The sequence below is a fragment of the Puma concolor genome, chromosome C2 (assembly GCF_028749965.1).
Source record: "Puma concolor isolate L17-30 chromosome C2, mPumCon1.1.hap2, whole genome shotgun sequence".
NCBI lineage: Eukaryota > Metazoa > Chordata > Mammalia > Carnivora > Felidae > Puma > Puma concolor.
Genome location: NC_141675.1, coordinates 155934289 through 155949676, shown reverse-complemented (window position 1 = coordinate 155949676; position 15388 = coordinate 155934289). Strand labels below are relative to the sequence as shown.

The 15388-nt window shown below is 47.6% G+C and overlaps 1 protein-coding gene across 2 annotated transcripts in view; it reads right to left on the bottom strand.

Annotated features, from left to right (window-relative positions):
• FAM3B (FAM3 metabolism regulating signaling molecule B) overlaps window positions 1–4428 on the bottom strand; it is a 42461-nt gene extending 38033 nt beyond the window's left edge. Inside the window, exon 1 of one of the 2 annotated variants that reach the window (XM_086720258.1) lies at window positions 4199–4428. In XM_086720258.1, coding sequence (XP_086576384.1) covers window positions 4199–4217 — 19 coding nt within the window. In that variant the 5' untranslated portion in view covers window positions 4218–4428. The remainder of the gene's footprint in view (window positions 1–4198) is intronic. The other variant, XM_086720257.1, reaches the window with a different exon arrangement.
• Between the last annotated feature and the right edge of the window lie 10960 nt (window positions 4429–15388).

The following is a 15388-nucleotide window of genomic DNA, read 5'->3' as shown; positions in this document are numbered from 1 at the left end:
GCCATTTGCAAGACTGAAGGGACCCCTCAAAGCTGGAAAAACCAGCCACAGGTGTGGCCGACCCTGTTCCTGCAACTCCTGGGTTTGCTCTGTACCGGGTCACGCGATTCACGGGCCCTCTCCTGTCTCACACGTTTGTATGAGTTTGTCCCTCCGACTACAGGGTGCTCTCCTCCATGACCCCCAGCCTTCTCTCTCTCTCTCTCTTCAAGTCCCCCCCCCGACCTCAGTGCGGCCTGCCACACACCCTCATACCAGCCCTTGACGTGCCCTGCCAGCATTGCACACCAAGGTCCTCCAGGAGAGTGCACGGGCCATGGGCCACGTATGTTCCAGAATATTCCGTTGGATGCACACCGAGTGAACAGTGCGGTAGGACTGCTGGAAATACGGAGTCAGCGTTAACGGTGTCGGGTTCAAAGCAACAATAGTCCACTGTGTCCTGTGTGTGTGTGTGTGTGTGTGTGTGTGTGTGTGTGTGTGAGAGAGAGAGAGAGAGAGAGAGAGAGAGAGATCACGGCCGGGCTATTTTATCCAAGTGTCACATTTAAAGAAGAAAACTGGCAACAAGAGATTCTTCTCAGGATCTTCCAGGCGCCACGTCCCGTGTGAGATCTCGGAGCAGAGGTGCCGTTTAGCTTGGAGAATTCTGGAATGGAACATGATGCTACCTTCCAAATGTGGAAAGGACAGCGACAGGGGAGGGAGACGTGATTTCATCCCCAGCCGAACAAGGACAAATGAATGGAAGTGACGGGGAAGAAAATAAGGAACAAATAAGGAGCCCGTGCGTCCTCGTAAGCAAGAGTATAAACCGTGGCCGGCCTGCCTTGCAAGGCAATGAGCTCCCGACCCTGGACATTTTTCCAGGGCTCCTCAGAAGGCTATGGAGTGGGTGTGCTTCAGGTGAGGGGCGAGCCAGTGACCTTGCGGGTTTCTGGGGTTGGCTGAGAAAAGCCGAGAGCTGGAGCCAGAACCACCTGACGGCAGGAGGGGAGACCGGACAGCACAGGCCGGGGCCAGTCCACCGTGAGACCTAGGCGGCAGGTGCCGGGGATGAGCTAGACCATCAGCCAGTGCACAGGCCGGTCACAGTCACAGAAGCATCCCGGCTGGCAGGGGAAAGCAGGCCCGGGAGCCTGGACAATGTCCAGACAAGCTGAGGCACTTGCATCAGGAGCTCCGTCCCTGGGGTGAGTGGAGAGCAGATGGGACACGGGGCAGTTTGTGGCGACAGCCTCAGACCCTGGGCAGCAGAGAAGAATCCAGAGCCCCAGCAGGGCACAGGTGAGGACTCATCTTGGGAAAGGTGGGAGCCAGACCTCAGCTAAGACGGCTCCCTGGACCTGCGTGGGAGAGGATCCAGCAGCTTCCGAGGAGGTGGGGGGGATGGGGAGGAAGTATGCAGAGTTCAGGAACCTTCTGTGACCCTGTAACCAGGATCCGGCCTCTTCTTGTGACGTAATGAAGTCCTCGGTGGCTGACAGATACGTATCCTATGTGCTTCCGTGTGGCAGGCATCACATGTGAGGGCTAGAGCGAAGGTCAGTTCTAAGCACAGATAGGGAGTCAGTGAAACTCCTCTCCAGACACTCTCGATCACTGTGTACACCTGCCTCTGTGTGTGTGTCCTGCCCTCATCGGCGCCTGCAGATTCTCGGGGTCTCAGGCCGGCCCAGGCCCCTTCACTTACGCTGCAGAAGACAGCAGTCCCAGAGTTCACGCTAAGCCAGGCTGGAGGCAGGTGGCTCTCAGGGCTCCCCCTACCCCTCCAACCCGGGGGGGGGCCCTGAAGAAGGCAATTCTGAGCCCGTAAGAACACACCTTCTCTGGTGGGACTTCTTCAACGTGAAGTAGGACGAGGAAGCTGTCTCGCCGACACGAACGCAAACCCCCGTCACCCTGGAGGCGGCCACACCTGCCCCTCTTGTCCCCGGTGGGGGCCGAGCAGGCTGGTGTGGCTGAGCCCTATTCATCCTGCTCGGGACTTGGCTGCTGTGTGGCTCCAGGCTCAGCCAGCCTCAGCGTCCACAGTTGTCGCTGTCCTGTTGACTGGGGCTTGGGGGCAGAGAGACTGGCAGGTATGACACCCGAACACCACAGTAGGTTTGGAAGGTAACCTGCCTTGTAAGGTTCGCACACCAACGCCCTACTTCTACGGAGTTAGGACAACCACCACCCAGCAGCTGCCCCACGGGCGAAGGGCGGTGCTGGCTTAACTCACTTCACCCATTCGATCTGAAAATGTCCTTCCTGTGAACTTTCTGCCTGGGACAGACCCAGGGCTGGACTGAAGTAGCAAGGAAAATGTCACTTCCAAGAACGTTGCCAAATCCTTAGCTCACAAAGTCCAGAGCAACACGGTTCTGAGTTACCGCAGGTGACCTTTTCTCATAACCACACACATCCATATAAATACAAATCTGGTGCCGTGTCAGAGCCTTGTGTGAAAGGACCACATGATTCGGGCAATGACTCATAGGGTTATGTGTGAAAAAGGTGTAGGGAGGGGAAAGCAATCTGAGAGTATTCAGCATTTTCCACCAAGTAACCGGCAAAATATTGTAAGAATACAATACAGAAATAATGGGGGAAAAAATCTTCCCAAATAGCTATCATGAAAGCCAGTGTCCCGGGGGAGATGTTTTCTCCCCCCACAAAAAGAGACATGCATTTCCACCCATGTATCCTACCATCCACACGAGTTACCAAAAGCCATGTTGTTCATAAACAACCAGTTTTGTACAGAACATGACTATTCCACACAGTAAAGAAAAATCTTCAAATCCGTCTTTCCAAACTTTGGGTCCGGAGCTGTGAAGGTGGCCTTTAGAACTCTCTGGAGTTGTGACCACACAGCTGGAAAGCTAGCGCCAGAAGGAAAGAGGGTCCTTGACCCCCTCCCGGCAGACAAGCTGTCCCCCGGGGAGGGGAGGGGGCTGCTAACGAGGCCAAGAGATCTTTCCACTTCTGAACTTCCCCTTTTTGGGCAAGGTCTGCAGACCGGCTCCGGGAGGAATCCGGATCCCTCGGATTATAGGAAGGAAACAGCAAAACCAATCAGAGAGGAGGCAGGTGGGGCAGGTTAACGCAGGAACCCAGGGCGCCCTGTAAAGCCAGGCAGCCAGGCAAGTGACTGTGGACAGAGGCCACGGTCAGGAAGGCCGGCTTTGGGAGACCAGATGACTGGTGGGATGACCGTTTTGTTTTTCTTTCCCTTTTTCCTATTTCTCCCAGGCTTTCTGCGGTCTCCAGTAGTTTGGTATTTGGAGAAAATAACAAGGGCCTTATGGAGAGATGCTACCAGAACTGTTACAGTCAGTGACTCGGGTCACTCCCTGTTGGTCCCTCCCCATGTCCCGCCCACCCACATCCCCCAGGGACTTAAAAAGGCTGCCTCCCGGTGGCGCCTAGGTGGCTCAGTCCATTAAGCGTCTGGCTTCAGCTCACGTCATGATCTTGCGGTTTGGGAGTGAGTTCGAGCCCTGCGTCAGGCTCTGTGCTGACAGCCCAGAGCCTTCAGCCTGCTTTGGATTCTAGTCTCTCTCTCTCTCTCTCTCTCTCTGCCCCTCCCCTGGAACCTGCTTCAGACTCAGTGTCTGCCCCTCCCCTGCTCTCCCTCTGTCTCTGCCTCTCAAAAATAAATATTAAAAATTTTTTTTTTTTTTTTTTTTTTTTTTTTTACGGCTGCCTCACTGTCCTCTCCACTTTCCATAATTTGCTGGGCTGGTCAGTTTGACCTGTGGCTAATGACCCCTGATTCCAGCCAGAGGACCACCAGGTGGAGCCCACAAGTGCCTCTAGCCGGCAGCTGCCCGCCCCCCTTGCTGGCGCCTGAGGTCCTGGACATCCCGGCCGGCACACGCCCTTCCCCTGGACCGAGCCCCGTCCTCCTGGAGCTCCTTGGATCCGGCTGTGCCTGCGCTCACCTGAGACCTACTTTCCAGGAAAAGCGTCAGACTCCCGGAGCCGGGAAACGGTGTAGGTCTTACCTGCGCCGGGAACCCCGGCCAACTGGCCCCTGTTGGATTCGCTTTCCGCATTTCAGATCCCGGGGCTACGAGGAGACCCGGCCCCAGGGCCGGCCCCGCCCTCGGGCTCGGCCGCTGCAGGCACCGGGAGGGGTCCCGGGTAGGGGAGGGGGCGGGTCTCCCCGGCCAAGGTCCCCTCTTCCTCCTGCGGTGGACGCAGCACTCACCTGTCGTCCCTGGGCGCATCTTCCAGGTGCGGCTCCCTGGGGACCCGAGGGACCTCGCTGGGACCGTGTGGCGAGGAAGGCACCGAGACGCGCCCTCGAAGCGCACAGCGGCGGGGAAGGAGAGCAAAGGGCGGGCGGAGGGGCCGAGACGGAAGTGCGGGCCGGGTGCGGGCCGGGCGGGTGCTGGCCCGGCAGGTGCCTGCAGATCCGGCAGGTGCGGGCCGGCAGGTGCGCGGGGCGGCGCCCGCGAGCTCCGGGCCCGGCAGCCCGGGCGGGATGCTCCCTCCGCCCCGCCGACAGGGGGCCAGGAGTAACGAGCAGGGTTTGTTCCTGAGGCAGGACACTGGGTCCCGGAACGGTTCGCGGCCTCAGCCCCCAGTATAATGTCTCACAAGAGGAAACAGCTACAAAGACAAGCATGTCCTGAGCCTTTGAATCGTCAAAGCCGAGTGATAGCAGGGTCCAGGCTAGCGGTCAACAGCCCCCGGGCCAAAGTCATGAGGCTCCTTGCTTCATCCAGAACGTTCCCGCCGCCCACCACAGTCCTCCACCTCGTGTCCTTTTTTAACCTCAGGGCCTGATTTGGGGAAATGTGGCAGGGACAGTGCCCCAGGGCGCCATCGGTCAGGGTCACGGGTTTGCAAGCCCTTTTGTTCACATGGAGGCCCGGGGCTGCCAGGGCCGCAGCCCGGCAGGTGTTCGAAGAAAGCTTCCCAGAAGACGCCCCAGCTCCTAATAGGAAGAGTCTCTCTCTGTGTAGACTCACATTCCAGACACCCATCAGGTTTTTACAGCTCTTTGGAACACACCGTAGTCATCGTGGCCTCAGACTGCCAAGGGCAAGTTAAGGCTCCGAGGGCAGTTGGTCACCTTCGCAGAGCAAGAGTGTTCCAGGTGGACAGGTCTTTGCAAAAAACCCACGCCCACCCCCGTGGGCCCCACAGTTCTGCTCGTCCCTGTTTCTCTTCTCCGGAAAAGCCCAGAGGCCTCAACGGTGCAACACAAAGTCCCCTCACCTAGTCCCAGGATACGCATCAACCTGTGGGCTGTCAAAAGGGACTTGACCGTGACCCTTCCCCATCGTGGTCTTTGCCTCCTGAGGAGCTGCTGCGTGGCCCCATCCAGGGAGCCTGGGGACACATGTCCTGTGGACAGTTTGGCTTGAGTCCTCCAGGTCACCCCCTCCCCCAATGGTTCCCCACATCAGGGCGATCAGAAGACGGGGTCTCCCAGCTCCAGGGCTTGAGCACTGTACCATAGCTTCAGCATGGCACATTTCCCTTGGGATGCCGCTTCGGGGCTGCTCTCCAGCTGCTCCTAAGTTACATTGAGCAAGCGCATCGATTCATTAAAGTGGATGTTGGGGGGCGCCGGGACGGCTCAGCCAGTTGAGCATCTGACTCCTGATATCGGCTCAGGTCGTGATCTCACGGTCGTGCTGCCAAGCCCCCCGTCTGGCTGCACGCTGAGCATGGAGACTGCTCGAGATTCTCTCTCTCTCTGCTCCTCCTGCCCTGTTCATGCGTGCACACACACATGCTCTCTCTCTCTCTAAATAAAAAAATTTAAAAAATAAAAATAAAAATAAAATATAAAAATAAAAATAAAAGTAAATAAAAATAAAAATAAAATAAAATAATTAAAAAAAATTTTTAATAAAGTGGATATTGGTTTCATTGACCAAGAGTCTCAACTTTTTGTCTTTGGCTCACCTGATTTCGGAGATTGAGCGTTTATGTCCTGTTGTTTTCTTTTTTTTTTTTTTAATGTGGTAAAAAAATACATAATATAAAACCTACTATCTTTTACCACATTTAAAATTTTACATTTTAAGTGTGCAGTTCGGTAGTGTTCAGTATATTCACATTGTTGCGCAACAGATCTCAGGACATTTTTGTCTTGCAAAACTGAGACTCTGCCTCCGTTAATATCAGCTCCCCTCCCCCCACCCCCCGGCTCTTGGCAACCGCCATTCTACTCTTTTTCTATGAAGTCATCTCCTTTAGATACTTCACAGAAGTGGAGCCTCCACCATTTGTCTTTTTATGACTAGCTTATTTCACTTAGTATGACATCCTCAAAGGGCATCCGTGTTGTGGCACGCGACAGGATTTCATGCTTTCTTAAGGCTGAATAATACTCCGTCGTGCATACGTTCCACATTTTGTTCATCCATTTATTTGTTGATGAACACTTGGGTTATGTCCGCCTCGTGACTACTGTGAGTAATGCTGCTATGAACATAGCAGATGGATGCACATCTCTTCGAGACCCTGCTTTCAATTATTTTTGGGTACACACCCTGAAATGAGATTGCTGGATCATATGGCAATTGTATTTATAAGTTTTTAAGGAACCACCATGCAGTTCCCCTCAGTGGCTGCACCATTTTATGTTCCTAATATAAAGTATTGGTGTGCACGTATTCCAATTTGTCCACATCCTCACCAACACATGTTTTGTTTTGCTTTTAAATTTTTTAAATAGTAGCCATCCTAAGGGCTATGGGCTGGTATCTCACTGTGGTTTGATTTGCATGAGTCTCTAATGATGAGTGATATGGAGCATCTTTTCGTATGCTTTTTGGCCATCTGCATATCATCCTTGGAGAAATGTCTGTTCAAGTTCTTCGCACATTTTGTAGTCTGATTTTGTTGTTGTTGCTGCTGAGCTGTAGGGGCTCTTGAAATATTCTGGATATTAATTCCTTATCTGATGTACTGTTTGCAAATATATTCCCTGATTCGGCAGGTTTCTTTTCTGCTGTGTTGATTGTGTCCTACGATGCACAGTTGATAAGTTTGATACAGTCTCCTCTGTTTTTGTTGTTCTTGCCTGTGCTTTCAGTGTCACGTCCGAGAAATCATTACCAAAGCCAGCGTTGTGAAGTTTTTCTCCTGTGTTTCTTCTAGGGGTTTTACTGTTTTAGGACCTACATTAATGGCCTTGATCCATTTTGAGTTAGTTTTCGTATGTGGTGTTAGGGAAGGGCCTCACGACATTCTTTTCATGTGGATGTCCACTTTTCCCAATACCATTTGTTGAAGAGACTGTCCTTTCCCTATTGAACGGTCTTGGCATCCTTGTCCAAGATCATTTGACCATATATGCAAGGGTCTCTTTTTGGGCTCTCTGGTACATTCCATTGATACATACAGAATCTTTCTTTATGCCAGTACCACGTTTTTAATTACTGTAGCTTTATAATAAGTTTTGAAATCAGGAAGTGTGAGCCTTCCAACTTTTTCAAGATTGTTTTGGATATTCAGAGCCCCCTCGGATTCCACTGGAATTTTTGGTTGGATTTTTCTATTTCCGTAAAAAAAAACATCATTGCGATTTTGATAGGGCTTTCATTGAATCTGTAGACTGTTTTGGGTGGTATTGATAGCTTAATGATAATAAACCTTCCAATCTGTGGACACCAGGTGTCTTTTCATTTATTGGTGACTTCCTTCCTTTCTTTCAGCTACGTTTTCTGGTTTTCAGTGTATAAGTTTTTCTGCTTCCTTGGTTAAGTTAGGGTTTGTTTTCATTTTGCTCTAATCACCTGCATTAGACCCTGTTCCCCATTCTCAGCCGGTCTGTAACAAACATGTCTAATCAATTCTCCCTAGCAGCTCCCATTATTTGAGAAAAAAAAAAGATATAATTTCCATTTCTGCTGATCTATACTAAGGAATTTTTTTTCTTTTATAAAAAGTATACGAACAGTGAAAAATGTAAAAAAAAAATTCTATGAGGCTAATAAAAGGCGGGATGACTATTTAAATAAATTACTATTACCCACTTGGAACTCAACTCAGGAACTTAAAATGATTGGTATCAAGATTATATATTACTTGTAATATACATGGAAAATATACATGAAATTTACTTTAAGTGAAAAAGCAGGAACAAAAGCAGACATTTATGCCTATAAGAAGACTAGACGGAAACACATAAAAGCAAAAAACCTGTGGTATTTGCCTGTGCGTACTATAAAGCCACATTACCTAAAAAAATTTTTAATAAATAAGCACTACAAGATATGGAAGCAACCTAAGCGTCCATCGATAGAGAGATGGGTAAAGAAGATCTGCTGTAGATATATAATGGGGTATTACTCAGCTATAAAAAAGAATGAAACCTTGCCATTTGTGACAACATGGATAGACTTGGAGAGTATAACGCTAAGTGAAGCAAGTCAGACAGAGAAAGACAAATACGACATAATCTCACTTCTATGTGGAATCGAAAAAACCTACCAACCAACCAACAAACCAACCAACAAAAACCAGAAACAGACTCATGAATACAGAGAACCGGTGGGTGCCAGAGGAGAGGGGGCTGGGGGGATGGGTGAAACAGGTGACGGGGACGAAGAGGCACAAACTTCTGCTTGTAAAATAAATAAGTCCCAGGGCTGAAAGGTACAGTATAATATTGGAATGCCTTTGTATGGGGACAGACGGTAACTAGCTGGCAGTGAGCGCTGTGTAGCAGTAAGGCACAGAATGCTGACTCATTGTGTTTTACACCTGAAATGAACACAGCACACAGTTCCCCCTCAATTCCTCATGCGTCTGTGGGCCAGCTGGGCCACAGGCTCATCTGCACAGCCCTTCCCCCTCAACAGGCCCCTTCCCTCCGCTAGGTCCAGGGTTCCCTCCCCAGAGTCCCCAGAGACAGCTACTGTCCCTAGCATTCCCCGTGGTCCTCAGAGCCTGTCTCCACATACGCAAGCCTGCGTATATCTCCCTCAGTCTTTTTACACAAAAGATATATTGTACGTGGTGTTTCACAACTTACCTTTTTATGTTAGAATATCTTAGAAAGCTTTGTACATAAACACACCCGGGCTTTGCTTATTCTTCCTGAGTGCTGTGTTCGATTCCATGGTTGGGTGAAGCACGTCTCTGTCACTTTTTTTTTTTCAAAACTTTATTTAAATTCTAGTTAGTTAACATGTAGTGTATTTTGGTTCCGGGAGTAGAATTCAGTGATTCATCACTTACACACAACACCCAGGGCACATCACAACCAGTACGCCCATCACCCATTTAGCCTATTCCCCCCCCACCACCTCCCCTCCATCAACACTCAGTTTGTTAAGAGTCTCTTGTGGTTTGTTTATCTCTCTCTTCTTCCCCCTACGCTCCCCACCATGGTAAATCATATCTTTAAGCCACACCCTTTATTTGGGGATGAACATATTCTTTAAATAGGTGTAGAAGGGCAGTTTTGGTTATTTTTAGTCTTTTGCACTATTAACAATGCTGCAATGAATAACCTTCATGTATCCACGTTGGCATAAATATTGAGAAACGTTAAAAACAGATTTTCTAAAAAGTGACTGCTCGGACTTCAAGCTATACTACAAAGCTGTAACCATCAAGACAGTGTGGTAGTGGCACAAAAAAAGACACTCAGATCAATGGAAGAGAATAGGGAACCCAGAAATGGACCCACAGACGTGTGGCCAACTCATCTTTGACAAAACGGTAAAGAATATCCAATGGAATAAAGACAGTCTCTTCAGCAAGTGGTGCTGGGAAAACTGGACAGCGACATGCAGAACAATGAACCTGGACCACTTTCTTACACCAGACACAAAAACTAACTCAAAATGGATATAAGACCTAAACATAAGACAAGAAGCCATCAAAATCCTCGAGGAGAAAGCAGGCAAAACCTTTTTGATCTTGGCCGCAGCAACTTCTTACTTGACATGTTTCTGGAGGCAAGGGAAGCAAAAGCAAAAATGAACTATTGGGACCTCAACAAAATAAAAAGCTTCTGCACAGCAAAGGAAACAATCAGCAAAACTAAAAGGCAACCACCAGAATGGGAGAAGATATGTGCAAATCACATATCAGATAAAGGGTTAGTATCCAAAATCTATAAAGAACTTATCAAACTCAACACCCAAAAACCAAATAATCCAGTGAAGCAATCGGGAAAAGACATGAATAGACATGAATATACGCTTCTCCAAAGAAGACATCCAGATGGCCAACCGACACATGAATAAGTGCTCAATATCACTCATCATCAGGGAAATAGAAATCAAAACCACACTGAGATACCACCTCACAACTGTCAGAATAGCTAACATGAACAACTCGGGCAACAACAGATGTTGGCGAGGATGCGGAGAAAGAGGATCTCTTTTGCACTGCTGGTGGGAATGCAAGCTGGTGCAGCCACTCTGGAAAACAGTATGGAGGTTTCTCAAAAAACTAAAAACAGAACTACTCTATGACCCAGCAATTGCACTACTAGGTATTTATCCAAGGGATATAGGTGTGCTGTTTCAAAGGGATACATGCACCCCAATGTTTATAGCAGCGCTATCGACAATAGCCAAAGTATGGAGAGAGCCCAAATGTCCATTGATCGATGAATGGATAAAGAAGATGTGGTGTTTCTATCTATCTGTCTTTCTATCTATCTATAGATAGATATATGTATCTATATACGTATCTATATATATATCTATATATGTATCTATAGATATACACACACGCACACACAATGGAGTATTAGTCGGCAATCAAAAAGAATGAGATCTTGCCATTTGCAACTACGTGGATGGAACTGGAGGGTATTAGGCTAAGTGAAATTAGTCAGGGAAAGACAAATGTCATATGACTTCACTCATATGAGGACTTTAAGGCACAGAACAGATGAACACAAGGGAGGGGAAGCAAAAATAATATAAAAACAGGGAGGGGGACCAAACAGAAGAGACTCTTATTAAATATGGAGAAAAAACAAGAGTGTTGCTAGAGGGGTTGTGGGAGGGGGGATGGGCTAAATGGTAAGGGGCATTAAGGAATCTACTGAAATCATTGATGCACTATATGCTAACTAACTTGGATGTAAATTAAAAAAAAAAGTGATTGCTCTGATATACTTTCGTAGGTTTAAAAGCCATTTGTGATTTGTATTTCTTTTTCAGGAACCATTTAGTCATATCAATTGCCCAGTCTTCTATGAAGCTGTTAGCCTTCTTCTTTTTGAGTTGTGGTAGCTGTGAGAAATACTTTGTTGACCAGATAATACATTTATATAGTCCAATTTTTTAAGTGTCTTAAAAGATATATGGTGATAAATCACCTCCCTACTCCCTCCCTTCTTATTTTTTGAGTAATTTCTTGAGTTGTTAATTTCTTGGGTGTCCTTCCAGAATTTCTTTTGACATACCCAACCAAACCCCACCGCACACACACACACACACACACACACGTGAACAAACTGTCACATACTCTGCCCCTGCCCCCACCTCTTGCTTGTCAAGATATCTTGGAGAGTTTTCACTTGTGTCTACAGAACTCTCCCTCGTTCTTTCAACAGCTACAAAGCATCTGACAGCGGGGCTGGACCATAATTTATCTAGCAAGCTCCTCACTAGAGACATTCTTTTCCACGTCTCATTAGGACTAACACTGTAACAAGAATCTTGCACGTAGAACGTTTCACTTACGTGAAATGAATAAAACAACAATAACAAAACTATCTTTGATGTTGGGGCACCCAGCTGGCTCAGTTGGTAGAGCAGGGCAGTCTTGGTCTGGGGGTCACGAGTTGGATGGAGCCCCATGCTGGGCATAGAACCTACTTTAAAAAAAAAATCCTAGAAGCGGAACTGCCGAGCTTCTGCTATTTGTAATTTTGATAAAAGTTTGCCAAAACGGACCTGGATGGCTGTTGCACTCATTGACAACCATGCTGATGCACGTTTGTTTCGTTATAAAGTCTTCTCCAGGATAATTTTTCCTACTCTTGATTTTCACTTTATTTGCTTACTTGGGAAAGCACTGCCATTTAAAATGGGTCTCCCCTTATTAAAAATTTTAGAAAAGGGGGGACGGGTGCCTGGGTGGCTCAGTTGGTTGAGCGTCTGACTCTTGGTTTCGGCTCAGGTCATGATCTCATGGTTCCGCGGGTTCAAGCCCCGCGTCGGGCTCCGTGCTGGCATCACGGAGCCTGCTTAAGTTTCTCTCCCTCTTCCTCTCTCTTCCTTTTCGCTACTCATGCTGTCTCTGTCTCTCTCAAAATAAATAAGTAAACATTTTAAAAAATTAAAAAAATAAAACAATTATCTGATTTTTTGTTTTTACAGCTTTGGAGTTTTGCCTTACTTAGAAAGGCCTTTCTCCCCTTCCCCACAGTTTCTTATTTTTTGATTAAAATATTTGATCCCTCCATATTAACTCTGATGGAGATTTTATTTTCTTCCCATCTGGCTAGCCGGTTGCTTGCTATTTGTTGAATGATCATTTCCTAATATTGACTGAATTGCCCCGTCACCATATTAAGGCTCAAGTGTACTTGTTTTGATGTCTGGACTTTATATTCTGTTTTCTCCGCCTCATCTCCCTCTGCTCAGGTATTAGTGATCCTTGCGTGTTCACTTTACCCATGAATTTTGGATTCAGCTGTCACTGCTCATGTTGGCTGTCCCACTCCAGCCACAGAGCCCCCAGCATGGGACACACTCTGATCTGGAGGCTGGACCGAGAGATCTTTTTCAGCCCTCACAACAGCCTAAAGGGAAGTTATCTTAACCCCTTTACAAGTGGTAAAGTGAGAGGCGCCTGGGTGGCTCAGTCAGTGAAGCGTCCGATTTCGGCTCAGGTCATGATCTCATGGTTTGTGAGCTCGAGCCCCACATCAGACTCTGTGCTGATGGCTTGGAGCCTGGAGCCTGCTTCGGATTCTGTGTCTCCCTCTCTCTCTACCCCTCCCCTACTCGCACTCTGTGTGTGTCTCTTTCAAAAATAAGGATTTAATGGTAAAATGAAGCATCAATTGTCATAAAAACCATCAGTTAGGGAGTGAGGATTCCAAAGGATTCTAAGTGAGTCCGAATTTACTAAGTTCCCCTTGAGTGTATTTGCTTGCTGAAGTCACAGCATAGGACAGGCCAGGGCCTCCTAATCGCAGTACTCTATAGTCATGGCCCCTAAGTTCTGTCTCCTTGGATCCTCAGAATGACCTGGCTTCCAAATTCTCCATCTCAAAAATCCATAGCACATAAAATGCTAAGGCCTTTTAACTTTTCTTTCAAAGAATTAGATTTAGCCTCTTAACAACTAAGCCAGTTGTTTTTCTTACTGATCCCATAGCTGGAGACTCCACATGTTGAAATGCCTGGAAATTTCTGGAAACGAACTTCCCTTCTTCTCCTGGGGCAGGTGTCAGACGTCATCACTGTGTCTCCACATCACTCACCCTTTCTTCTGCACCCTTTTGTTTCTCTACGCTGCACTATGTTTATTTAGCTTTTTGTGACTTTCCGGTCACTAATTACATAGCTCTATCTAATCTGCTGTTAAACGTGGTCATTTGAGTTTGTTGTTATTGTACAGACTTTTATTTCTAGGAATTCGATTTGGTTATTTTTCAAAGCTACTTATAATAGAACTTTATATTATATAATTTTCTGTTTCCTGAAGGTATCTTAAAGCCTGATTTGACTTTAATCATAATTAGTGTAGCCAGGTTAACAGTCTAGAGCTATAACCTAGAGATTATTACAGTCTATAATCTGATTACAATTTGTTTGAGATCTTCACAAGCTGTTTTCCTGGTTTGTAGCTCATGGAGATTTTTGCCTGACTGGCTGTGCACTGGGCACTGTATTTGAAAAAAACAATGCGTGAAAAAACATCTTCGGGCCAGTGAAAGTAATTTGCTCCTGAAAATATTTGTGTTTGTTTTTGCTGGGATCTGAGTCATGACCACTCTGGGACCATCTATAAAAATATACATATAGGGGTACCTGCATGTCTCGGTTAAGCATCCGACTTTGGCTCAGGTCATGATCTCAAGGTTCACGAGTCTGAGCCCTGCCTTGGGCTCTCTGCTGTTAACACAGAATCTGCTTCAGGTCTTCTGTCCCCCCTCTCTCTGCCCCTCTCCCGCTGGCCCATGCGCTCTCTCACTCAAAAATGAATAAACATTTATATATATATATATATATATATATATATATATATATATATATATATAGTCAAGGCTTGAAAACTCATGAATGACCTAGTTGATTCAAAACTGGCTATAATTCAACATAAGCTGTTCATCTGAGGTTAGTGTCTACCCTGATGGAGCTGGGCTCCCCGCCCCCCCCCCCCCGCTTTTTTTTTTTACATGGAAGGTCTGCTGTCATACTCCTTCGTGCTAATTTAGGGGATTAACAGTGCCCTTGGATAGAATGCGGCTTCCTGGCATGCCGCCCCCAGAGGTGGGGGTGCATCTTTGGGGAGCATAGGGAGGTGGTGAGCTCAGTCTGGAGTAGGGGACACAAGGTGACTGGGATGCTAGAGAAACATCACGGTCAACAAGGAGGGACGCATTGTCAACAGGGATGCCGTCAACTGTAAGGGACAACGAGCAGGAGACAGAAGAGATAAGGGCAAGATCAGTCTACCCCCGTGACTGGTGGCCGAGGATAATGAGGACTCCTACATGACATTGACACATGCCCACAAGGGGGTCTCTGCAGAGAAGCCTTCCCTGTGCACCCAAAAGCATAAGCCCAGAGCCCCACTCCTCTCGCCCTATCACTCTTCTTCAGCGCACTTAGCACCAGCCAAGTTCTTTGCCTTGTTTGGGGAGCCGCTCAATGTCTGCCTCCTTCATCAGCACATAGGCTCCACCAAGGCGGGGCCACATCCCGCGCACTGCCGGCCCCCGGGTGCCCAGCACAGAGCCTGGCACAGAAGCGTTTCTCAACAGATCTCTGGTGAACACGCGAGTACGTGAACTAATGAGCGAACCAAGGATTCCACTGAATGAGACACAGGTCAGGAGGGCGGCAGACCGAAAGGGGAAAGGAGTTAGGACTCTGATTTAGGTACTGAGCGAGCAGGTCAAAGGCTGCCCGAAGGCAGAGTCCATAAACAGGAGGATTTACAGGAATCTGCAAAGAAGGAAGGTCACAAACAGGAAAGGAGTCATCCAACTAAAGGTAATAAAGACCCACCTGAGTTTTCTTCTGACCACGCGAGGGGCCACAAATGGAGGACACGGACAGCAGACCATGACTGTGGCCACACCGCACTGTCTTAGAGGCAAAATATATACCAGGTGTCTTTTTTTTTTTTTAACAATTTTTTTTAGAGCAGTTTTAGGTTCATAGCAAAATTGAACGGAAAATAGAGGTTTCCCATAGTCCCCCCTCCCCCACCCCGTCAACATTCC